Source organism: Triplophysa rosa, linkage group LG8 (genome assembly GCF_024868665.1).
Source record: "Triplophysa rosa linkage group LG8, Trosa_1v2, whole genome shotgun sequence".
NCBI classification, from domain to species: Eukaryota; Metazoa; Chordata; class Actinopteri; order Cypriniformes; family Nemacheilidae; genus Triplophysa; species Triplophysa rosa.
This window is the reverse complement of record NC_079897.1, coordinates 6,029,626-6,055,296: the sequence shown is the minus strand read 5'-3', so window position 1 is coordinate 6,055,296 and position 25,671 is coordinate 6,029,626. Positions and strand designations below refer to the sequence as shown.

Sequence of the window (25,671 nt, the reverse complement as noted above, 5' to 3'; positions counted from 1 at the left end):
CTCCCCAGAAGGATTTCTGACCACTAGGTGAACTAAGTGTCTATCACAGATGGCTTTAATGGTGTTCTCATTCAGAATCACATGCTCGGGTTCCAAATGCCTCCTTGTAAACTGCTGTATTCTCTCCATCTCTTTCTGTGATAATGCATCATCAGCTAAGCTGCTGTGTGGCCGCCTGGATAGTCCATCTGCATCCTGGTTTTGCTTCCCAGCCCTATACTGCAACTGGAAGTCGGACGTGGACAGTGCAGCCAACCATTGGTAGCTTGTGGCATCAAGCTTAGCAGAGGTGAGAATGTAGGTTAATGGATTACTGTCTATGACAACAAGGAATGGGCTCCCATACAAGTAATCCTGGAACTTTTCTGTTACAGCCCATTTGAGGGCAAGGAACTCTAACTTATGGGCAGGGTACCGGCTTTCACACTTCGACAACCCACGGCTTGCGTAAGCAATGGCTCGTTTCTGGCCTTCTTGCTCCTGGTAAACGGCAGCGCCCAGGCCTGAGGTGCTGGCATCCGTGTGTAGTATGTAAGATAAACTAGGATCAGCAAACCCAAGGATGGGGGCGGATGTTAGCCTCTCAATCAGGGTGTCAAAGGCTCTCTGGCAACTGGGGGTCCATCGATCGCCAAAGAGATCTTTTGGGTGGTGGAATTTTCCAACTTTCTCTGAGGCATTGATACGTTTCCTCAACGGTGGGTAACCAGCCGTAAGCTCATTAAGCGGCTTTGCAATTTTTGAGTAATTTTCAATGAACCGGCGATAGTAGCCGCAAAATCCTAGGAAGGTTCTCAACTCTTTCAAAGTGTTGGGTTTTGGCCAGGTTTTTAATGCTGCAATCTTTTCCGAGTCTGTTTCTACACCCTTTTCCGAAACAATGTGGCCCAAGTACTTTACAGACGTCTGAAAGAACTTACATTTTTCTGGTGAGAATTTCAAGCCGTACTCTTTTAGTTGGTTTAGTACTCGCACCAACCTCTCCTCATGTTCTTCCAACGTTGGAGAGAAAAAGATAAGATCATCCAGAAAAACTAAGGCTTGCTTCAAGTTCAACTCTCCGATGCACCGCTCCATGAGCCTCTGAAATGTGCTAGGGGCATTTGTTATCCCCTGAGGCATCCTATTAAACTCGAAGAATCCTAAAGGGCAAACAAAAGCAGTTTTATGTTTGTCTGATTCTTCCATTTCAATCTGATAAAAGCCAGATTTGAGGTCTAATACTGAGAACCACCTGGATCCAATCAGTGCGGAAAAACATTCTTCCAAGTTAGGCAGAGCATAAGAGTCCTTTACCGTCTGGAGGTTCAGTTTCCTGTAATCCACACATAGTCTGACATCACCGTTCTTTTTCCTGACGACAACAATAGGAGAGGAGAAAGGAGATTCAGATTCACGGATAACTTCAGCATCCAGAAGTTGTTGGAGATGGTTGCGCACAGCTTCGATGTCTTGAGGGTGTATAGGCCTCACTCTGTGCTTAAATGGTGTTTCATTGCTGAGGTTTATATGATGTTTCATTTTGTCAGTGCGACCGAAGTCAAGCTCATGATGTGCGAATACTTCGGGCATGGAGTTCAATCTTTCAGTTATCCTCTCTTTCCACTAGCTGGGTACTGGAGAGTTCCCAAAGTCAAAAGTGAGTTTTGGTTCAGGAGCAAGTTCTGTTCGAGAGTCTAATTTGGAAGATTTGATAGGCTGAACACTCTTGATGGCATGAATCTCAGCTATCACTGCTTTCGGAGACAAGGTAATATCATGATCTGACTCGTTTTTCAGAACAACTGGTATGCAGAGTGGGAGCTTAGATGGCAGACTTGCTATGCTATCCGTTACCAACATTCCGCCTGGCAATGGGGCTGATTTTGGGGACTCCACCATCACCCATCTTTGCGCTTGGCATCCTGTGATTCACTGTTCCTTTAAAGACTTGGGTTTGACCGGCTGCGATGGTCTCAGATCTACTGCTGCCAAGTCTCACTTCTCCCAAACTGCAGTCAAAAGACAATCTTTTCCTGGCTTCGAGGGTCTTCAGGACAACTTTATAGCCATAAGGTAATGAATCACAATCTCGCAGTACAGTGTCTGTACATTGTTCATAGAGGGCATCCAATGTGTTGGTACCTATTAGAACTGGTGACAGAGTGGTGCGCATATCCGGCACAATCAAGTCCAAGGTCGGAACTTCAACTTCTTTTCCTAACAAACTCTTGGGGAACTTGATCATCGTTTCCACGTACCCAATATAAGGCACATCTTGGCCGTTAGCTCCCTCCACTTCGAGTAAATTGTTCAAAGATTTGACCGGTAGATTAGACAAGTGCTTTTTATAAAATGAATTGAGAATCGTCGTCACCTGAGAACCTGTGTCTAACAAGCAACTACAACGTTGTCTGTTCACGATCACTTGTGCAGTGCATTTAGCACCAATTAGCCCTTTCGGCAGGTTTACCAGCTGTCCTCTGGTGTGGGAGTGTGCATAAGTGAAGCAACGTTTGTTCTTGGGACATTTTGCTTGAGTTTCAGTTCCCGTTCGCCCCTCAACCGGAACTAAGCCAAGTTTAAATGATCAGGTTTCGAAGCACTGTTCTCAATATCCCATGCTAGCTGTTTCTCCCTCAACTGCCTTCCCTTCGAGGCTACTAGAGAGGGGTTCGGCTCACTTTCACACTGGGGTTTGATGTGCCCGTTCTCCCCACACCTGAAACAATACCATGGCTTCGGTCTATTGCTTTTGTTATGTGTGTCTCGGCTGCATAATTGTGACTTTTGGGGTAAGGGAGCATCGGCTACAGACTTTGCAATTGCTGGTTTGGGAGTCACAGGCTTAGAAGCTGGCTTATTTGAAGTCTTTTTGTTGTCTTTCTGTGTAATCCGTGCGAGTTGGGATTGTAATTCAACTATCTGTCTTTTTAGGTCTTGAATCTCACTCTTAGAATTCGAAGTAGACTGTGATGCGGTACACTCCTCTTCATACAGGGGGTAAACGCCTTGGTAATGGGACAACACTTTCTGCTTCGAAGCACCGAAGTGCTTCTTCATACGAGATGCTTTGGAGACTCTCTTGTCCTCTGCTGTGCGAAGTAGCAGTAGAAGTTCTGCGAAGGTAGGTGGGTTTTGTTTCTTCTGCTCTAACTGCAATTCTGATATTAGCATGTTGTCCCAACAGCCTCTGACAGACTGTCTCAGAAGTTGTCGGTCAAGGTCGCTTGCAGACACACCTCCCCTCCTGAATGCGGCGTTCAGCATAACTTGGAGCCTCTGAAGATACGTGGAAGGCTTCTCCCCATTGTCTTGCATTGTATTAAGATACCTTGCAAAGGAGTCATCTCCATCTTCAACATTTCCAAAAGCAGAATCTAAGATGTCCAGATAGATGGCTGGAGGAGATTCAGGTGTCAGGTGTTTCACTACATCAACAGCAGGTGATAGTAGGCTTTCAAGGATTTTTCTTGATTTGTACAGGTCTGGCTGATTTGCTTCTTTGAGTAGGAGCTCCACATTAGATCGCCAAGTCTCGTAATCCACCTCATTGTTTGGGTGAGGGCAGCGTCCAGAGAATGGTCGAAGTCTTAGGGGTGCATGTACCTGCATAGTGGATTCTTCATTTCTCACTATGTGTTCAACAATCACTCTCTGTACTTCGGGAGGATTTACATCGGAAAGGTCCCATACCGGCTGTGTTTTTCTTTCAGAGGATGTCTTTGGTGGAGACCCGCTACTACCCTGATAAACATTTGGCTCATGGTCTGTGCTAAGTAAGGGGCTAACCTGGGCAGCAGCTTCTAGAGAATGCCGTTCTGAGACATCAGACGAGCTTGGTCCAGTTCCATCATTATGGGCTTCTGTGCTTTCAAAGTCAACAGCTTCACTTATGACAGAAAGTTCCTCTTTGAGGAGAGTAGCCAAATCTCTCCTGGTTTGCTTTGCTATCTCTTTCAATTCAGAGAGGTAGGTCTGCGTGGCTGTTTTACTGACTACAAGTGCATAGGTGCTGGCTAAGGACCTAATGTGGTAAGTAATGTCAGTTTGGGTCTTAGCATGAAACTTGAGGAGCTTGTATGGCAACACAGATGAAAGGGACTGCACAGCTGCCTCATATGCAAATTCTACTATAACTTGTTTGCTTGCCCCATACTCTGAAGAGTCCACTGGGATTATCCTATCAATAGACCCATACTGTTTAAGGAAATCATATAGTTCTTCATCAACCTCTTCACCAACTACCCCGCTGACTATAACTGAGTTAGGGATTTTTACACTGCTTGTTTGGACAACCTCCATCATGAATCAGTAAGAACTCTGTTTTCTGGTCCTTTTATATCTGCCCTAACCACTCCTGGCTGGCTCGCCAAATTATGTAACACTTGCGTTCTGTAATACAAACACTGTGTACTGGACCAATTCTAGGTTCGAAAGGAGTGGAGAGGAGATATAAAAACTAATGGAGAAGACCAGAAAGGTTAGATATAAAATAACGCTTTACTGTACGACAACACAGAACAACAATTTAAATCAATGAAGAAAGGATAAACAGTAAAACAAAAGTAAACAAAATAATCTTCTAAGCAAATGGTACGTAAACACACTCGTAATCTCTTTTCCAGATCTCCAAGATGAAAGGTAAGTATACACTTTCTTTCCTTTCTTTAAATTAGGACTAAACCAAATTATCAAATCCACCCGAGCTGGATGGTTAATTGAGCTTGCTTTTCAATAAGTGTATCTTTTTCTATAATAACTCTGGTTTCTTTCACAGGTGCAAAATCAGCATATCATACACCAGATAAACACAACCATATCACAACGTGAATCAGTATAACATCAACTAATACTCTTTTCAATGCATGTTTCTCCATTCAAATTCAGTTTGTGTGGAATAAAGTTCAGTTCCTTTGTAGTATAGTTGAGTCACACAACAAAAAAAAGCTAATCCAACTCAATTGAATCGAAAAAATAGGAAAACGGGATTTATCATCCAATCCAATTCAAACAATCTCTCCTACCGCTTTGTCAGTGGGTTACCGAGCAACGCAACATGCCCGCCTGCCGACGGAGAGAGGAAGTGAAGTTCACAATCTGGGTTGGCTCACCATCTTTGTTCCTCTATTGTGCACGTCTTTCCCCACGTGCGCAACAATCACGGAAGAATTTCTCCAACATCAAACTTTTCTTTACTGTAACATAAAACCTGACCTGCACAACAGGTCATAAAACATCATATAACTCCATTAATACATTCAATAACGTCATACAAAACCCTAAAGCACAACATGACCAACACGTTATTCAAACAACTCAAAATAGTATAAGAGCAAATTACAAAATCAAATTTACACAATCAAATTTCATTACACACACTAAACACATATATTCCATTTATATAAACTGTTAAACAATGCATATTTACACAGCTCGCCATGTGATGGCGGACTTCAGTGATAAACAGCATATACAATTATCAAGTTAGAAAACTCACCAAATAGATGTCATTCGCTCAAAACAAGGTCATTCACGTAAGAATGCAGACAGGTAAGCATTAATCCGTATTAGAAGCTTTAAATCAACTTTTAATAAGTTCAACAATAATCACTCGGTTTCGAATGTCTCCCTCCGTTTCTGTGCTGAGCTGCGCGCTACTGCTGCACATGCACTGTGCACATGTGTTTTTTCTTAAAGGGGAAGCGTCACATAATTATCAGTTAAATGAAATACATTTTAACTTATTTATACAACATGAAATGTCATATTTATTATCTTTTGTCCATTGCAACTAATTTCCATGTTCCTACATGTGTATATTAAAATAAACCACATTTTTATGGTGGGTTACAGTTGCATTTTAAAACAAGTTGAATATTTTAAATGAAATTTAAAAGGTGAATTTTGATTATAGAATGTTTAAAGGTGAAATTGTGTGTGAAATGTTTCAATTTGAAATATTCACAGCTTAACTATACAACCATATTGAATTACAGACTCTAAAAATGCAAGCACTGGTAATACAACAGATTTATTTTGGATTAGTGGTAATTCAACATGCTTTTTTGATTCAAAGGCTAATGGCATTAAAATACTTCCATAGAGGGTCATCAAGGAAACATAACCGAAAGATATTTAAAGAGAAAGTTCACCCAAAAAAGAAAATTCTGTCATCATTTACTCACCCTCAGATTGTTCCAAACCTATATACTTTTCTTTGTTCTGCTGAACACAAAGGAAGATATTTGGAAGAATGTTTGTAACCAAACAGATCTCATTCCCCATTTACTGCCATAGTAGGGAAAATAAATACTATGGGATTCAATGGGGGATGACATCCACTTGGTTACTGACATTCTTCCAAATATCTTCCTTTGTGTTTAGCAGAACAACGAAATGTATACAGGTTTGGAACAATCTGAGGGTGAGTAAATGATGACAGAATTTTCATTTTTGGTTGGAGTATCCCTTTAACATTTAAAAAGGCTAAATAACTAGAATCTTTGGCCAATCAGAATGGCCCGGGTCCAGCATGGCAGAGTTCAGGTCCAGTTGACAAAAATATTGGGTCATTGCTGTCTTCTTAATAAATTTTGTTGATCTTGTACATGTTGAAGTTTGCACGTCATTAAAAACATCTGTTCTCACCCCAGTTCTACTGTATTTACTGTACTTGTACGTGACTGTAAGATGCTGTGAAACTGTCTGACAAAAATGGTGAAATGACATATTGCACCCACCCTATCCTTTCAAATATGAGTTTTGTTATGGGCTCTTTGACAGGGAAAGCCTGTCAACTGTTCACTTGACATTCAGGATGGAATGCAGATTAATAATTACGTTAATAATGATGAATGATTTGTCATCTGTAATCACTTTTTTTTATAGTTACCCTCTGCTGAAACTGCCCCTGCCTGGAACAGGACCGGTGGAGTTCACCACTGGAGTACGAGATTACTCTGTCCTGTCCCATGAGCCTCAGGGTGACGGGTCGGAGCGCCCTGATTGGGTAAGACAGAAGGCGTGTTTGATGTACAGTGTGTGTTCGACCTTTGAACAGAATAATACTTATAACTTAATCAAATATTAGAGTGTTCCCTTTCTGTTGTTCTCTCGACTTTGTGTCGAGCCGACAGATGGGGTTCGTCCTTGAGAACCTATCGCTTCCGACTTCTTTACAAAAGGCCAATGAAATTGGCGAATGAAATTTGCATGCTGGGCTCCGCCCCCGGATATCCGGGTATAAAAGGGAGACGGCGTGCTGCATTCATTCACCTTTTTACTTCGGACCCTTCACACTGATCGACTTCGAGACTTCAACTCTACGCCGAATTACTGCTGGAATCTTATGACGTGGTGCAGCGGACTGTCTCTTCCTGCAGCGACTTCCCCTGGGCGTCTCGGCAGTTCCAGAAGTGTTTGAGTTTTTTTCTCTAAAAGAGCTAATTTCTCCAGCGTGGCATGTCCCGCTGTTCTCGTGGGTGCAACACACTCATCGAGGAGGGGGACGGAAACGAGGTCTGCTTCCAGTACGCTGGGGCAGCCCTTGTGGATACATCCTGCCCGCACTGCGGGCGGTTGACGATTCAGACGTTGCGTCATGGGTGGCTGTGTTCCCACGGGACTCAGCCACCACGTCGTCTGCTTCCCGTTCCATGACAGCAGTGGCTATGGCCCTGCCATCCGCTACGGCGAGCAGCGAGGGTGATGTGAGGATTACTGTGAGCGCTAATCCATCAGCCACCAGCTCGCGGACCGTTCGCACCTCATCTCGCTCGTCTGACTGTTCCCCATGAGACGGTCCCACCGTCTTGTTCCTCAACCACGTATTCGGAAACGGTGCGTGATGACGAGATGTCCGTTGCAGCATCGGAGGGTGACTTACTGGCATCTGACTCCGACGATTCCTCGGAGCTCCCTCCCTCAGGGGGTCGAGCCCAGGAAGAAGCGGACGTCAAAATGTCAGCCATGCTTTCCCGGGCCGCCGGCATTGGGTTGCAGTGCACCGCACTGCCTCTCCCAACGCTCGCGGCTGGATACATGGTACCTCGGGTTTGAGAGCAGCTCCAACCCGCACTCGCCCCCAGTGCCGTGTTTTCCCGGAAGTGCATGAGGAACTTAGTACGACCTGGAATGCCCCCTTTCAGCGCGTGCACGTCAACTAGTTCTATCGCCCTTTCTTCCCTCGATGGTGGGGCAGCTAGAGGATACTTCGATGTCCACCAGGGGCTCGACCTAGACTCCCGTCCAAAGCATGTAGGTTTTTTTGGCATCTTAGGTGTCGATAGCTTACTCTGCTGCGGGCCAAGCTGTCCCCTCTCTCCACGCTATGGCCATCCTGCAGGTCCATCAGGCCAAGGCATTGAGAGAGCTCCACGAGGGTAAGTCCGACCCAGCGCTTATGCAGGAACTCCGCGCCGTCACCGACCTCGCTCTACGGGCGACCAAGGTGACCGCGCGGCTCCTGGGTCGGGCGATGTCCACACTTGTGGTCCAGGAGAGACACCTCTGACTGAACCTTGCACAGATGAGTAAATGTCGAGAAAGTCCGCTTTCTCGACGCACCCATCTCGCAAGGGGGGGGGGGGGCTGTTTAATGATACTGTCAAGCCACAGTTCTCGACAGTAAAAGAGCAGACAGAGGCTATCAAGCATATCCTCCCCCGCCGCGACTCAGCCGCCCTCCGGCCGTCGAGTCCCATGCACCGTCTGCTTCCCAGCAGCCCTGGTCCTCTTCGACGCCTTCCGGTTTCGGCGCCCCCCACTCAGGCGACCCCCCCCCCCCAGAAGAAGACATCGAAGAGGAGACCACCACCCCGTCAGCAGCTGCGGCGGAAGCCAAAGCGGCCCTCATGGGAAGACCCCAGGGAGATCGAGAATACCTTTGGGCCCGACCCCAGCCATTCCATTGCTGGTTGGTCAATCCGGGACGGTTCCTGCCCCGTCCCAACAGCCCACTTCTAAGAGTTTTATCTCTCTCTGGGTGTTTATCACAGCCGCTCTCACCCTCTACACGACGGTGTTAGGCAACTCGACGTTGCGTCACGGCGAGACCCAATGTCGAGGATAATCAGCAGCCTAAGCACTCTCAATCGACGGTGCGTTGTGCTACATCATCGTCTGGGTATTATCACAGCCGCTCTCACCCTCAACACGACGGTGTTCAGCAACTCAACGTTGAGACGAGACCCAATGTCGAGGATAATCATCAGCCTAAGCACTCTCAATCGATGGTGCGTTTTGCTACATCATCGCCAGGCAGGTAAAACAGCAGAGCCAATCTCCTCTCCGGGGGCCCGCACACGGCGAGGGATCCGCAGTGCCAGCCATCGAACCACCCCCCGGGAGGTCGATGAAGCAGAACGTACCCCTAGCCTCCCTGTCTCGGTCCCTGGGAGCCTGACAAGAGCTTCCCAACCCGTCACGGTGACTACGGGATACGATCCGTCTCGGCTACGCGGTCCAACTCTCTAGACGCCCGCCCAAGTTTCGGGCATCCTTTCAAACCTCAATCAGAGGCAAGGATGATCCCGTGCTTCGGGCCGAGGTCGCCACCCCTCTGGAGAGGAAGCGATCGTGCTCGTCCCTCTAGCCGAGATGTTCAACGGGTTTTACAGCCCGTACTTCATCGTCCCCAAAAAAAGCGGGGGTCGCTAGATCTGCGTACCCTGAACGGGCACCTGCTCAAGCTGCCGTTCAGGATGCTCACGCAGAAGCGCATCCTGGCATCTATCAGATGTCAAGATTGGTTCATGGCAATCAACCTGAAGGACGCTTACTTTCATGTCTCAATTCAGGGAGAGAGGTGTGCAGGTATGTAGCGGGCAGAGTAACGAGACAGTCACGGAAGTGTCAAGAAGTCCCCGGAGGGTAAATTTATTCACAAGGTTCAATGTACACAGAGGAAAGTGAGTAGTGTTATGGGGAATTAACTCCGTCCGCTGTGGGTGTGTGAATCCTTGTTCCAGTGGTGCTCCGGGGTTGGTGAGTAAACGTGCCGTGTTGTGATAAGTGAGGATCCTGCCGATCGTCAGTCGCTCTCTGTGTGGGACAAGAAGGAGACAATAAGTTAGTCATTCGTTTGAATGGAGTACGAGCTCGCTCTCTTATTCCTTCACCCAGCTTATATCTGGGAGCCTTGATTGATGGCAGCTGTCGACGATCGGCAGGTGTGCGGGTGTGATTTGTCCGTTTCCATGGCGACGCTGATTGCGCACCGGCAGACTCGCCACACTCCCTTCCCTAAGCGTCATCCTGGTCCGGTGTGTCCATCTGTGGGGAAACAGGGGAGAATGGAGGGGAAGCGTACCTGACTGAGATGTCCAGCCTGACCACATTCTTAAGAGTCCATCGGCATTGCCATGGGAAACCCCTGCCCGATGTAAGACTTTAAAGTGGAAGTCCTGGAGCGCGAGGAACCACCTGGTCACGCTGGCGTTAGTGTCCTTGGCTTTGGCCATCCATACCAGAGGCGTGTGGTCTGTCATCAGAGAGAAACTTCTACCCAGTAAGTAATATCGGAGCTCCAGGACTGCCCACTTTATGGCAAGGGCTTCCTTTTCGACCGTGGCATACCGAGTCTCCGCAGGGGTGAGTTTCCGACTAATGTAAAGGACTGGATGTTCTTCTCCTCCTTTCTGCTGAGATAGCACCGCTCCCAAGCCGACGTTGGAAGCATCTGTCTGTAGTATGAAGGGGCAGCCAAAGTCAGGAGCATGTAGGACGGGGGACGACAAGAGGGCCTGTTTCAGTGACTGAAATGACTTCTCTGCTCCTGGATTCCAGTTCAGCTTCTCTGGCTGCCCCTTTTTGGTCAGGTCGGTCAGGGGACTGGCTAGGGAAGAGAAGTTCGGAATGAAGCATCTATAGTAGCCCGTTAACCAGAGGAAAGCACGTACCTGAGTTTTATGGGCGGGCCGGGATGCTTTTTGGACTGCTTCCACTTTTTGTGACTGAGGCTTGACTATCCCACGGCCCACTCGGAAACCCAGGTACTGTGCTTCTGCTAGTCCGAGGTGGCATTTCCTCGGGTTCGCGGCCAGCCCCGCCTTCCTGATGTCCATCAGCACTTTCCGCAATCTGACAAGGTGTTCATCCCAGCTCTCCGAGTGGACTAAGAGATCATCCAGGTAGGTGGCTGCATACTCCTGATGAGGTCGTAAGAGGACGTCCATCATGCGTTGGAAGGTGGCAGGTGCCCCGTGCAGCCCGAAGGGTAGGACCCGGTACTGCCAGTGCCTTCAGGGGGGTGCTGAAGGCAGTTTTTTCTCTTGACTCCGGGGAAAGGGGCACCTGCCAGTACCCTTTTGAGAGGTCTAGCGTGGAGATGAACCGCGCTCTTTCTAACCTGTCCAAGAGTTTGTCCACCCGAGGCATGGGATAACCGTCGAACCTGGATATAAAGTCATTGCAAAAGTGGAGAGTGCCATCTGGTTTTGGAACCATGACGATGGGGCTGGACCAGGGGCTACGTGATGCCTCAATCACCTGGAGGTCTCTCATCCGTGTAACTTCTTCCTCGATAGCCAGTCGACGAACCTCGGGGACCGACCCGGTAAGGCCGCTGCCGGACAACTACACCAGGGGGCGTCCAGATCTCGTGCTGGATTAACCTGGTCTGCCCGGGCCTTTCGCAGAACACATCAGAAAATTGACTGACCAGGGCACTCAGTTCGGGTCTTTTGGACGGGGGAGAGCTGCTTTCCCGTATGTATCACCGGAGGTTCCGAAGCTGCGAAGGCTGTCATATGATCCGCTGGGGCCACCCATTTCTTCAGCAGATTGATATGGTAGAGCTGCTCCTCCTTCCGTCGTCCCGGCTGACGGACACGGTAATTGACCGGCCCCACTTTCTCTAGGACGGTGCATGGGCCCTTCCAGGACGCCAGGATCTTTGACGTGGAGGAGGACGTCAGGATTAGGACCCGGTCGCTGGTTGCAGCTCTCTGGGTTGTGCAGGCCAGTCATCTAGCCGCCGTTGGGCGCGCTGGGGCTCTGCGAGGTGTTCTCTGACGAGGGGCATCACCAGGTCGATGCGCTCTCTCATCTGTTGGACGTGCTCTATCACACTTCGGTGAGGGGCGGGTTGGTGTTCCCAGGCCTCCCGGGCAACATCGAGTAAACCTCTGGGTTGTCTGCCGAACAAAAGTTCAAACGGTGTGAAACCGGTAGAAGTTTGGGGTACCTCACGCACCCCGAAGAGTACATACAGCAGCATCAGGTCCCAGTCACGCCCATCCTCTGCCACCACTCGCCGTAACATCCTCTTCAAGGTTTGGTTAAATCGCTCAACGAGGCCGTCGGTCTGTGGGTGGTACACGGAGGTCCGGAGCTGCTTTACTTTGAGGAGGTGGCAGAGGTCCACCATCAGCCGGGACATGAACGGAGTTCCCAGGTCAGTCAAAATTTCAGAGGGAATACCGATCCATACCGATGCGCGACAAGGGTACCTCAATGATGGGGAGAGGAATCAGAGGACTGGGGGGAGGTCGCTTTGGTGACTTTTGCTGGCAAGTAGGACAACTTTGGCAGAATCTTTTCACTTCTGTCTCCAAACCCGGCCAGTGAAACCGATCCCGGATGCGCTGAGCGGTATTGGCGGGGCCTAAGTGTCCCGCCATTGGGAAGGTATGTGCCAACTCCATCACCGTTGCAGTCTTGGTTTTCGGGACCACCAGAAGAAGTTTTTCCTCCTCCCGCCTCAGTGCGACACAGTACAGCAGACCGTTCTTTACCACAAAATAGGGTATGGGGTGGGGTCCGAGGTGTTGCACATCCTCATCTACTATCCGTACCTGGCCCCAACAGTTCCGCAACCGCTCATCCTCAAGTTGCTCTCTTCCAAAGGAACCCCCTTCCGTCACGCGCTGAAAAAGACCAGAGAGTATGTTAGTGGATGGAGGCGTGCACTCACCCTCTCGCTCGGTTCCGGTGGCCATGAGGACGGGCTGCTGTCCTCGCGCACGCCGGCGCCTGGTATCCCGGGACCTCTGGGTATCGCGCCAAAACATCAACGCCAACAACTGATCGAACCCCCGCCAATCCCGTCCTAACAGCACGGGTACCGATAGATCATCTATCACCCCAACGTCCACTGGCCAAGCCCCAGGTTTTGCAGAGATCGTGACCCGAAAAGCCAGAACCTCGCGGGTATCACTGTGGACACACGTTATGGACAGGGAGAGTTTTCCTTTTGGCCGGGGCCGAAGCACTCTGGGGTGAACCAGCGTCACAGAGCTCCCCGAGTCGAGTGTAGCCACTATGTCCTGGCAATCCAACCTTACGACTCATTCTGGGGCTCCGGAGGTAATTTCCGGTGCCGATACAGCCCGCTAGCCAGGTGCGTGGTACGGGGGAAGCGGGCTCTGTTGGCATCGGCTCGTCCTGGGGTGAGTCCACCGGGGGTCTTCTGACTGGTCGTGAGGTACCCTCCTGGTGTCGCTATCCGGGGTTTACCCTCCTGGGGGGTGGCATCACTGTCTCCCAGGCGAATGTTGCTTCCGCCAGCTCTATCGCTTCCACCAGTTCTCGGAGGGAGGTGGGGTCTCGCATGCCTACGGGACCCCTCAGCCGGCGAGGCAGTGCACGAAGCAGGCGGTCAATCACGACTGTCTCTGCAACCTGGGCCCCGGACGGTTCTCCCGTCAGTAACCAGAGGTGAGCCAACCGCGTTAGTTGAGCAGCCTGCACTCGAACTGGCTGATGTTCGTCGAAAGTCCAGAGATGAACCTGCTGGGCCGCTCCAACTGGTGATAAACCCACCTGGGCAAAAATTTCCCTTTTCAAAGCGTCGTAGTCGTCATTTTGCGGAGCTTGGAGAGCAAAGTAGGCTCGTTGTGCCTCACTGGTTAAGAAGGGAGCCAGCAGCTGCACCCACTCGCGTTTATCCCACGCTTCCCGTACAGCAACCACCTCGAAGGTGTGGAGGTAGGCATCAATATCATCCAGCTCACCTAACTTAGTAAGGTGGAGGTGAGCTGTGGCGCGTACATCCAGGAGGGGTACTCGGGACGCGGAGGTTTCTCGCAGCATGTCGAGAGAATGTTCCATCCTTTCTTGCTGTTTGGCGAGCTGTTCCGTGAAACCTTGTTGCCGAGTAGAGAGCTCGGTGAGCCGGTGGATAATCTCTTCCATCCTGGTCTCGATCCAGAGCGAGAGAGAGAGAGAGAGAGAGAGAGAGAGAGAGAGAGAGAGCAGGATCCTGCAGGGACAATAACAGGGGTTATTTTTTTTCCGTGGTGGTTCTAATTACTCGTACAACGGCACCCGCATTCTCCACCAACTGTAGCGGGCAGAGTAACGAGACAGTCACGGAAGTGTCAAGAAGTCCCCGGAGGGTAAATTTATTCACACGGTTCAATGCACACAGAGGAAAGTGAGTAGTGTTATGGGGAATTAACTCTGTCCGCTGTGGGTGTGTGAATCCTTGTTCCAGTGGTGCTCCGGGGTTGGTGAGTAAACGTGCGATTTTGTGATAAGTGAGGATCCTGCCGATCGTCAGTCGCTCTCTGTGTGGGACAAGAAGGAGACAATAATTTAGACATTCGTTTGAATGGAGTACAAGCTCGCTCTCTTATTCTTTCACCCAGCTTATATCTGGGAGCCTTGATTGATGGCAGGTGTCGACGATCGGCAGGTGTGAGGGTGTGATTTGTCCGTTTCCATGGCGATGCTGATTGCGCACCGGCAGACTCGCCACAGGGTACTAAACTATCTCGACGACTGGCTCATTTTGACACTTGCGAGATCTGTTATGTACACACAGGGACCTAGTGCTTCGGCACCTAGATCGATTGGGACGACAGGTCAACCAAGAAAAGAGAAAGCTCTCCCCTGTGCAGAGCATCCTCTTTCTTGGTATGGAACTCAACTCTGTCTCCATTACAGTGCGACTGACTACAGAGCACGCTCAGTCAGTGTTGAACTGTCTGGAATATTTCAAGCAGTCAGCGGGCCCCCTGAAACAATTTCAGAGGCTCCTGGGCACATGGCATCCTCGGCGGTGGTGATACCCCTCGGGTTGATGCACATGAGACCGCTCCAACACTGGCTACAGAGTCTAGTTCCCTGGAGAGCGTGGCACACCGGCAGCAGGCGGATGGTGATTACTCCTCTCTGCCGACGCACCCTAACCCCTTGGTCTTCAATGACCTTTCTTCGGACGGGGGTCCCTCTCGGGCAGGTCACGAGTCTCGTCATGGTGACGACAGACGCCTCCCTGAAGGGTTGGGGTGCAACGGGCACGCAGTGTCGGGGCGATGGACGGGCCCCCGCCTGCGCAGGCATATCAACTGCCTAGAGTTGTTGGATGTGCTACCCGCACTGAAGGGGCTACAACCTCTCGTGCAGGACAAGCACGTGCTGGTCCGGTCAGACAGCACAACTTCCGTAACGTATATCAACCGCCAGGGTGGCGTTCGCTCACGGCAGCTAACATGACTCGTGTCATGCGGTCCTGGAGCCCCTCAGAGATGCCGCTCTTTCTCACCTCACGATGAAGACGGCTCTCCGGATGGCGCTCAAAAGGGTAGCGGACCTACAAGCATTCTTGTCTCAAACAGAGATTGGCGCACTGGATCATGGATGCCGTCACTATGGCGTACCTGTCCTAAGATCGCCCGTGCCCACTGGCAGTGAGAGCTCACTCCACACGGAGTATAGCCTCCTCGTGGGCACTGGCTCGAGGCACCTCTCTGCCAGACATCTGCAGAGCTGCGGGTTAGGCTACACCCAACACGTTCGCGAGGTCCTACAGCCTCTGCGTAAAACCGGTATCAGCTCGAGTCTTGCAGGGCATCAGGTAAGACCGACGGCGGTAGGGTGTACGCCTATAACAGTACCTTCCCCCTTTTTTCTAGGTGGGTCAGTAACCTCCCTTCTTTCCCCACTGGGTGAAGAACAGGCACTCCATCCATCACTAAGCAAGCACCTCCTGCTGGGCAGAGCAGCCCTGCCCCTTAGGCCGGGTACCAACTGAGTTATCCACAACATAGCTCTAACCGGACCTAGTGCTACTGGACGTTCTAACCCCCCAGCATGGCGGTTCCGTCTGACTGTATCCTCATGATTGGTTCCCACCTTGGTAACCCATGACCTTCCCTAGGTGGACCTCCACCTTGCGGTTAACTCCTTCAGTCCGCACATTCCTCCCATGAGTTCTCCCCTAACGGCGAGACCATGTTGGTATCTCCACTAAACACCTCCCTACGGTAGGAAGTGGTCTCTGTAGCGCATCCCCCATTTGAGGAAGTAGCGCTTACCCAGTGGCCTTACGGTACCGGGCGGCTTCTCGCTGTTAGAGAAACAAGGCCGCCGCCTGTGAGGCCGAAGGCAGGGGCCTTCCCACCTTTCAAGAAAAGCTCTGGGACCCCCTACCTACCCACTGGTAGGTTACAATTTCGCGGTTGCGCTCACGGCTGACACGCCCAGGCCAGTCACCGTCGCTTCGCTAGAGATTGTGACAGGGCACAGCGTTGTGGCGTATTCTATAGGAACCCCATCTGTCGTCTGATTGGATGATGGAAGTCTTACACACAACTAAAATATATATGCCTAAAAGGAGAGTTATTAGTCTGATTGAAGATGAATTGCAATATTGTTGCTTCAATTAAAAATACTGTCGTACTGTAATATATTATATAAATTATTACATATTGTTAATATAAGTTGTATTAGCTATTGAATTGATAACCGTTGCACATGTAAATACTTTATTTTAATATTTAATATGTTAGGCAAAGTTTCAAAAACATTATAGGATCTAGCAGTTTTACTTCAGTTTACTATATTTAAGTTGTCAAAATGCAAAGTTGTATATTGTTTAGGTGAGAACAAAAATAAACGTCAAAATAAATTACATTTGTGTCTGGAGTTAACCTATTAAATACCCTAAATGCATAATGACCTTCAACTGCATTTAATGACAAAGCAGTTGCAATTTTAAATATTTTTTTACAGAGAAAATCTGTAAATTATTACTTAAATACATTTTGGAAACTGTAAAAATACTTTAAATTGTTTTTGAAAACAAAATGTTTCTGTAATATTAAATTATGGTTAATTTTTTTAAATTTGAATAGTATAATTTTTTATTACAGCAAAAACCCGTAAAATAACAGGCATTAACTGTTTAATGGAAAAAAGGAAAAATTCTGTAAAATAATACAGACCATTACCTGTAAAATTACATTTTTTTCTAACAGTGTAGGTTTACGGCTTTGGGGGGGGGGCGTATATTGCGGTCTCTATATATTTTTTGCTGGCGAAGGTCCGGACAATACTTTTTAAAATAAATAATGTTAAATCAATCAATCTAATGTTTTATCAGGCCATTTACTTTATATTCTATATAGCCACAGTCTGTATGAAACATAGAAGGTCTGGTAACTGAGAAAACGTGTTGTAGAATCTGGTGCTGAAGTGAAGTCCCAGTGGTCTATTTTGATATTTAAAAAAACTACTGACAACAAACTGTAACAACTGAAATTTTTTTATTTTTTTTTATTTTTAAATTTAATTTTTTGCATTTTGATTCACAATGAAATGCTCTTAACATGCTGATTATTTATGCTATTAATATCATAAATGCTATGTGTAGATACAAGACGTTATGTTTTATAATCTGTCACAAACCTACTAACAGTAAACTGACTGACAGCTAACAATACTTTATTACTGTTGCATTTTCGTTTACTTAAGCGTTACAGAAAAAGTGTCCATTTATTTACCTGCTGTTGGTGTCTGCAGGTCTTTATATGCGACCATCTTTGGCTGGAGAAGCAGAGCTCACGGAGCGGAAAGGTTTAAAATAAAGCGCATTTGGCGCTAAATAAAGATATTAAAGGATATAGCGGCAAAATATAATCAACATAAATGTCCCTGAGTGCGCGTGATGTTTACATCTCAGTTATGTACACGCGCTGCTCAATTTAAACCACAGAAAGATTTTTTTTAATGGTTCATTATGTCTTGCGGTCCAGATGGAATGAAGGATAAGCTGGGTGAAAACCTGTCATCCGGTGGTAACTGCTCTGTTGCTTGTCAGGGGCAGGGCATGCGTATTTTCAACACCCTGGGAGCGTTTAAAAATGCAATTTGTTTATCTTGCTTTTCAGGTGGTTGACGCGACATATTTTCCCACACCCGCTCTCTGTCCGTTGGTGAAAGTGTGCTTACCTGTGTATGTGCACACACGTGTCTGTGTGTGTGTGCGCGCAAATCGGGTCGGAACTCGATACAGAGAGCAGAGGAGAATTGTAAAGGCGCGACCACGTAGAAACAGAAATGACATGCCGCCATGTAAATAAGATAAATACCATAATGCTATTTAGTTTGTTTAATACGAGAACAAGGTATACACATGTATAGGAAAGGTAACCTTAAATGACTTCTCTTGTGATCATAAAAAAATCAATTAACTTGACCTTCAAGGGGGGCGGGAGGTGCCGTTGGGGGGGCGGGGCGTCCCCCTAAGGTAATGGTAGGGGAAACACTGTTATATAGTAATATACAATTATAGTTATATACAATTATATAGCTTAATATATTTTTTATAGAGTAAAATATGTTATATTCCAAACCTTGAGGGTGAGGAATTCATTTGTTGTGGAATTTTTCTGAGGAATGAGGTCAAGGCTTATATTTGAAGTTTTTTGGTAATGCTTGCAAGCAGGATCAACTCAGTACAGAATGACAGGTATCAGCCTGAAGAGAGTGGAACCCCCTCCTTTGTCTTACACACCTCTTTATACCCTTATTCTAATTCTCAACATCCTATCATCCATCATCATTTTTACTTCCTTGCCCCTATATTGCTTTTTCTTTGTCTTCTCAATACTTTGATTTGGTCTACAGACTACCCAAAATCTCTTAGGGGTTTAGGTGTTACATTTTTTCTCTAGAGGTACTGCTCCACTGAAAAACAGGAAACTATACAGACATACATTTCTAAAAATATTTGTTTACGTTTGAAGCGTAGGTACATTTCTACCATGAATCACTTTCTCAGAAAAATTAAGTAAAGTAAAGAAACACTTATCTATGTATATGCATGTAACTAGCTTTGCTAAAAGATGATTGAATAAAAGATAATTGATGAAATATAATTGAACAGAATTAAAAATTTCCATTACACATTCGTTTTCATTTTTGGGTGAACTATCCCTTTAAGGTTGGGGTTTTGCTCAAATAGGAATATAATAATCTTAGGGAACTACTCGGATGCTGTAGAGCTCTAGTTCCCTTTTACGACCCTATTAACTCCAAAGTGTCATTCCGTGTCAACTCAACCATAGGTCCCCAGCTGAAATGTTTTATTTTTTTTCCTTTTAACAGAAGCAAGACCAACATCAGTAGAGATGAAAGCCAAAATATGAAATGCCACCGATGAATGGTTATTAAGTAATCAATTAATATGTAGAAGGAGGTAAAAATTAAAATTTTCAATCTTAATTTGGAGCCATATTAGAGGGTGTGAAAAATGACATTAGAAATATGCCAGCATCATTATTTTATTTTTACACAAAGATCAGTATATCTGTTAGTAAATCGGTTAATTTTAAGAATAATTTATGCATTTTATGCCAATGGTGACAGTTCAAAAATGAAGAAAGGGCAATTTTGTGTTCTTTTTGCAAAATATGCATGCCTCTAACTCCAGAACCGTTAGAGATACCTTAATGTCCTTTTAGCTTCTTGTTCTTGACCGACTTCTCTTACTTAGGGAACTACATTTTTAAAGCCCTATAAGATGCAGTCTTAGAGATATGAGGATCTAAATGTGGCTTTATGAGAAAACTGTTAAAATGCACACATTTTCAGTCATCAAAAACCAAATGTGGGTCATTTTTCAAAAATCTGGTATTTCATTTCTTTTAAAGAGGAATGTCTGAAGAACAAATAGTGTTGAATCTAGAAATGTATCTTTTTTCTTTCTTTTAAAACATCTGCATTGAACATAAATTTTAACAACATCTTAGTACAACACTACTGAAATTGCTAAGGGACTACTGAAGTTGAGGCACATTAACTTGGTCTCAATAGTTAATTTAAAAGATATTATAGTTCCAAAGGAAAATACTGTCTCAGATAAATTAGCAAGAAAGGATTTTTTAGCCATTTTGGAATGACCAAGAGTTTAAATATGCAGTATAATAGCTAAGTCTATTCTGTTTTTAGGGCAGAGTGTTAACTTACCAGTGTTTGGCAAGTTACTCTGAAAAAGTAATTAAGTAACTACTAGTTACTAATTACATATTCAACAGTTTAATTAGATTACTGTACAAATTACTCTCTCCGAAAAGTATTTAATTACTTATTACTTTCTATATCCTACATCAACCTTGATTAGTTAAGTGACTCAAGGATAGACATGAAACGGCTCTTTTAATTCATTCAAATAAATAATATAAAACTACATAAAGTAGTATTATTAACTGACCAAAGTATTACAAATGTAAGAATAATACATTAAAGCACGGATTTTAAAGTTAGACTTTGAATTTTGATGTCAATTCCACTATTGCACACACAAATATTACAAAAAGTATTTAGTTTAATTACATCAGAAGAAACTGTAATTAAATTACAGAAAAAACTAGAGTAATCCCTTACTTTACTTTTTCAAAGGAAAAGTAATTTAATTACAGTAACTAATTACTTGGTAACTAGTTACACCCAACACTAATAACTATTCACCTGTGGCATTTCATATTTTTTTAACATCATTCCAGATGTTGGTCTTGCCTCTGTAAAAATAGAAAAAATTAATAAATTTGAACTGGGGAAATATTCAAAATTTGGTTGATTTGACACGGAATGACCCCAAAAATGTTGCACTTCTTGCAGTATCGGGGTCCTCCGGTGGCGTTCATCCAGCAGGTGTTAGTCAAGGCAGCAGTCTCACCATGGGACAACAGTCTGGTTCCTGTGGACGTCTTCCGCTCTCCCCTTGGGCGTGTTTTCAGTCTTTTGGAAGAGATTAGAAACCATGTTTACACTGACAGGTCAGTGAGTTTTCTACTCTGACATTGATTTTGACAGTTCTTTCATCACACTTTGTTACCGAACATTTCACAAATCTTGTTCTTTCCTTTGATTTTCTTCACCTCTCACAGAAGTTTGGAGGCGCTGTGCTTGCAGGTGACAGACCTGTTGCCGGGGTTACGGCGCATGCAGGCGGTCCTTCCAGAGCATGGCTGCCTGCTGGTATCCCCTGGCAACTATTGGCAGAATCGGCGCGACTTGTTCGATTCAGATCCAGACCTCCAAAAGACAGTGCACCAGCACGAACCCAAAGGCCTTCACACGTCAGCCACCCTGAGAGGTGATGAAGCTCATTGAATTTTTCCCGGCATTAAAAGTGACCTGCTGTTGTTTGAGGACATTTATGCTAATCCCAATGATCATGTGTATGTTTCAGACTTACTCTTTGGTGTCCCAGGAAAGCAGACGGGTGTGAGTCTGTACAGCAGGATGCGAGTGGTCACATACACAATCACGATTGCACTAAGCACTTATGACGCAAGGTCAGCCTCACTGGTGTTTCTAAATAATGAGAGAACCTCTGACCCTTTCAATGAAAATAAAAAGAAAATCGAGTAATTATTTTGGTTCTGATTAGTGCTGTCAAATCGCAAAATATGTGTTTGTGCTTATAATAATATATGCATGTGGCGTGTTTATATGTATTTATAAATGCAAACATGTGCATGTGTATATATGACAAATATTGACATAAATGTATATCAATTTATATTTAAATATAATGTACATTATGTATAAATTTAAATGTATATTACTCGTATTTATAAAATATATACATGTACGTTTGTGTATTTATATATACAAATAAATATTCACCCTTACACATATTATTATATATTACGTATATGTTATATTATAATGTATTTTATAAATGCAAACATTTACTTTGGAATCGATTTACCAGCGCTAGTTCCAATATTCTAACACCCTGTCTACACCTGACGCAACGCAACATGAAAAAACACAATATGACCCATTAGAACCCATTATAATTTTTAAAGCGAGACATGGAGCGCTTTTCCACCATTGCGCCGAATCGTTCTTGTTGCTGAATCATTCCACTCCGTGCTGATCCATGCCAGCTGGTACGTAAATGGTTTCATTTTCCACTGCAGGGCTGATAACGGAAATTTTTAGAATGTAAACACAAACGCGTCATGCGCTGCCTTGGTAACACCAGAGACTGAGTTATAACGCCTCTGCGCACATTCATTAGCACGATTCAGCACGGTTAGACAACCGTGCCAAAAATTCTGAGCCGAGAACAGTTTGTAATCATTGCGTGTCGAACCAGGCTCATGTGGAAACATAACTGTAACCGTTTCAGACTGTGCTTAGAACGTTTTGGCGCGATTGTGGAAAAGCACAGTTCCCCCATGTGGTTGATAAGTGCAATTGTCTGACCAGTGGCGTAAATACTGTTGCTGTACAAGCTTCCCTGTGGGCAGCGCAATACACGTGAATTTGTTGACTAAGCTGATGGAACCGCCAAATGTTGTTAGCACATAGCGTGCTAGCTACATAGCACATTTGCATCCACCCAAAACACAACACATGGACGCGAATGTGTTTAGTAATCACAGAAAATAGTACTTTTCTGTAGTTATATTTTCGGAAGTTACTAAACACACTCGCGACCAGGCGTTTGGTTTGTGTAATAGCATGGTAGCTTACCTAGCATGGTAACTACAGATACTGATAACATTAGCCTATTCAACGACTGAACTTCTCAACAATTATGTGGATTATGTGCATGAAATAAGGAATCTGCAACTTTTGACCATAAAACATTTATTGTGGTTTGGAAGGCATCGTTTACAAGCATTACACACATTCATTACGAGGCACGACCGGCAAACATTACCTTATCTCTTGGCTAAGGTAATAAATTATAAATTGTGAGCCAGTAGTGCACCAATGGACAACCTGAACACAGCCTAATAACAAATAAGCTTAAATTACACGACAGTAAGAAAATAATTATACATAAGACTACAGGATGGCTAGGTATCCATCCGTTTTGCATCCTGTTCCCTCTTTCAGCTTTCTTTGGTTTCTTTGCTGTCTCTGCATGCTGTTTTGAGACTTGCATATTAGATCGTTTCGTCTTATAGTTAGCTGTTGGCTTACTTCACCCAGGCTTAGTGATGTGGCGGGCATGAAATTTTCCCACCGGTTAATCGACGTGTAAAAACACCGGTAGTACCGGTGACACCAGGGGTGGGGGGTTTGCTGTGGTGTGGTCGAAGATGACACATTTTACTCTTAGTTCAAGCAGCCAATTGCTTGAATTAATAGTGGGTTCAATATCTTTCTTAATAAAAGCACACAAAACTACAAAAAAGTACAGTGACATTTACTTATATTATACACAGACCTAACAAAATGAATAATCACGGCACCATGCAAAAAAATAAGAAACAAATATTAAAAACTTTAATGGCAGATAGGTTGCCTTTAACAAAACGAATAATCACGACACTAATCAAGCAAAAAATAAATAAGAAATGAAAAAAGAAACCTTTACGTTGAAGTAATCACGGCACACACTGTGCAAAAAAAGAAAAGAAACGAATAAGAAAGGGAATACGAAACGAAAAACGTTCATGTTAAATAAATAAAAAAGAAACGAATAAGGAAGGCATAGCCAAAATGAAAAACGTTTATTTTAAATAAATTGCAAAGCAGAGGCTTTTTAAAATTAGAACAAAAAGAAAATTAAAATGTAACCGGGATGTCAGTCAGTGACGGAGCCAGAGAGGGGGTCCAGGGTGGCACTGAATACCCCTGACATCCAATTTGCCTCCCCAAAAGTTGATTCGCTACTTATGTTGATTGACATCTGATTTCACTTCTCGTTGAACAAAGTTTTTATTTTTACGTTTGGCGGCAGTGCTTGCACGTGACATCATCGTAGCGCACACAAAAGTCAAGCGAGTCAGTGTTTATCGCTATCTTTTCTTTGTTTAGAACGGAAAAAAGTTGTTGTGCAGTGGATTGTACAGCGCGAAATCAGAGATTTCTTTTTAAAGACTGTTGAAAGATATAAAAGAAGCAAATGGATCGCTGCAATTTGCTAAACAAATGGAATATTAAAACGTACACGCTTGCTAGCCATTTCAAGTTCAAGTCAGACTCAGTCAGGTACTTTTTTTTTGTTGAACCATACCATTATAGTATTATCTACCTACTTTCTAACGTTACACTTTTAAATGTTGCATAAATGTAAAGTTTCCCAGCGTTTTTTAACCTTAGATAAATATAATCAGTGTTGGGAGAGATCCCCTGTTTCTTTTAACATTCGAAGCAGGTGTACTTCATACAAATATTAGAAATACACAAGAAGGAATCATTGTGTTTTAAATAAGTTTCACTCTTTAGCCTTGGCTTTAGGATTCCTAAATAACTTTTCAGTGTGTAAGTTAACGTTAGGCTCCATTAACAGATAGTATCGGTTCCCAACATACATTGTTTACATCAGGGTCGGAAATTAACAGAGGCTTTGGAAAATAATGAACAAAACTCTCCAAAATTAAGATAAAAGAGGAAAAACAGTCTCTGCATAATAATAAACTAGCTACGACAGTCGCAATCTAAATAAGATGAGGTGAAAATGAACGAATGTGGATGACAGCGTTTTTGCTCTGCTACAGCTTTGAGCATTACAGCCAATCAAGTTCATGGTAAGAATATAATGGCCAATAAGAGGCGTTTAAATGATTCACCAGTGAAGAAGAGCTGTGCTGAAGTGCTCCACGCTCACAAAGTTTATCATTAACAACCGCGTACAGATACGATGTAAGAAAGAGATTCATTAGAGTAGTCAGACTCTTTACTGTATAACCTGAAGCCATTGAGTGTTTTAGTGATGTTGGATGTTCTTTGTTTGTTTTCTATTTATATATTTTTAGTTTGAATAACAAATTTTTATGTTCCTTAGATAATCAAAACAGCAATAAAATAACTCATAAACGCTTCTCAGCTTGTTTTGTAGCGTGTGTTCTAATATCTGAAAGTAATAATCAATATTACAACATCAATGGCAATAATCAGCATCAATGATTTTATTTTAATCTTGCAGTCCTATGAATGAGTATATGTTTTATCAGATATATGCTACTCTGATCCACATAAGTTTAAAGACACCTCTGGTGTTGCTTTGTTTCATGTTTAATTTAAACAAGTTATCAGGGTTAAACTATGTTTTCAACATTTTCATAATTAAATTTTATAATTTATTTAATCTATATACATTTAGAATTACATTAATCTCATTACGTTGTGCAATTGTTTTGTATGCATTTGTCACATTTGTGTAAATTATCACTTGTACCTCTAATCAGCAATCCTAGGATTTATTTATTTATAATTCGATGCCAGGTCAGGGTTACACACACATTTTCTGTCATGGTCTGTGGACCCGCTGAAGTACTAATTGGCCACCCCCTGGCCACCCCATATATAAAACTCTGGCTCTGCCACTGATGACAGTGCTTACATATTCTACTAGGTTGCAGAAAAGCCTCCGCCATCGGCACTTCAGTCAGCACTTCACTCTTCTCACATGATGAATAAAATCTAACTCCTGCTGCTGATCTTTGCTGCGACACTTGTTCTGCTTATGCTGAATGCAGCAAGTAAAGCAAG

General features: G+C 44.8%; 1 protein-coding gene across 2 annotated transcripts in view; it reads left to right on the top strand.

Moving 5' to 3' along the window:
- Positions 1-25,671, top strand: part of scap (SREBF chaperone) — a 57,825-nt gene that overhangs the window by 12,841 nt on the left and 19,313 nt on the right. For both annotated transcript variants that reach the window (XM_057339644.1, XM_057339643.1), the window contains exons 3-6: positions 6,871-6,991; positions 20,827-20,984; positions 21,096-21,304; positions 21,401-21,506. In XM_057339644.1, the coding sequence (XP_057195627.1) occupies positions 6,871-6,991; positions 20,827-20,984; positions 21,096-21,304; positions 21,401-21,506 (594 nt within the window). The remainder of the gene's footprint in view (positions 1-6,870; positions 6,992-20,826; positions 20,985-21,095; positions 21,305-21,400; positions 21,507-25,671) is intronic.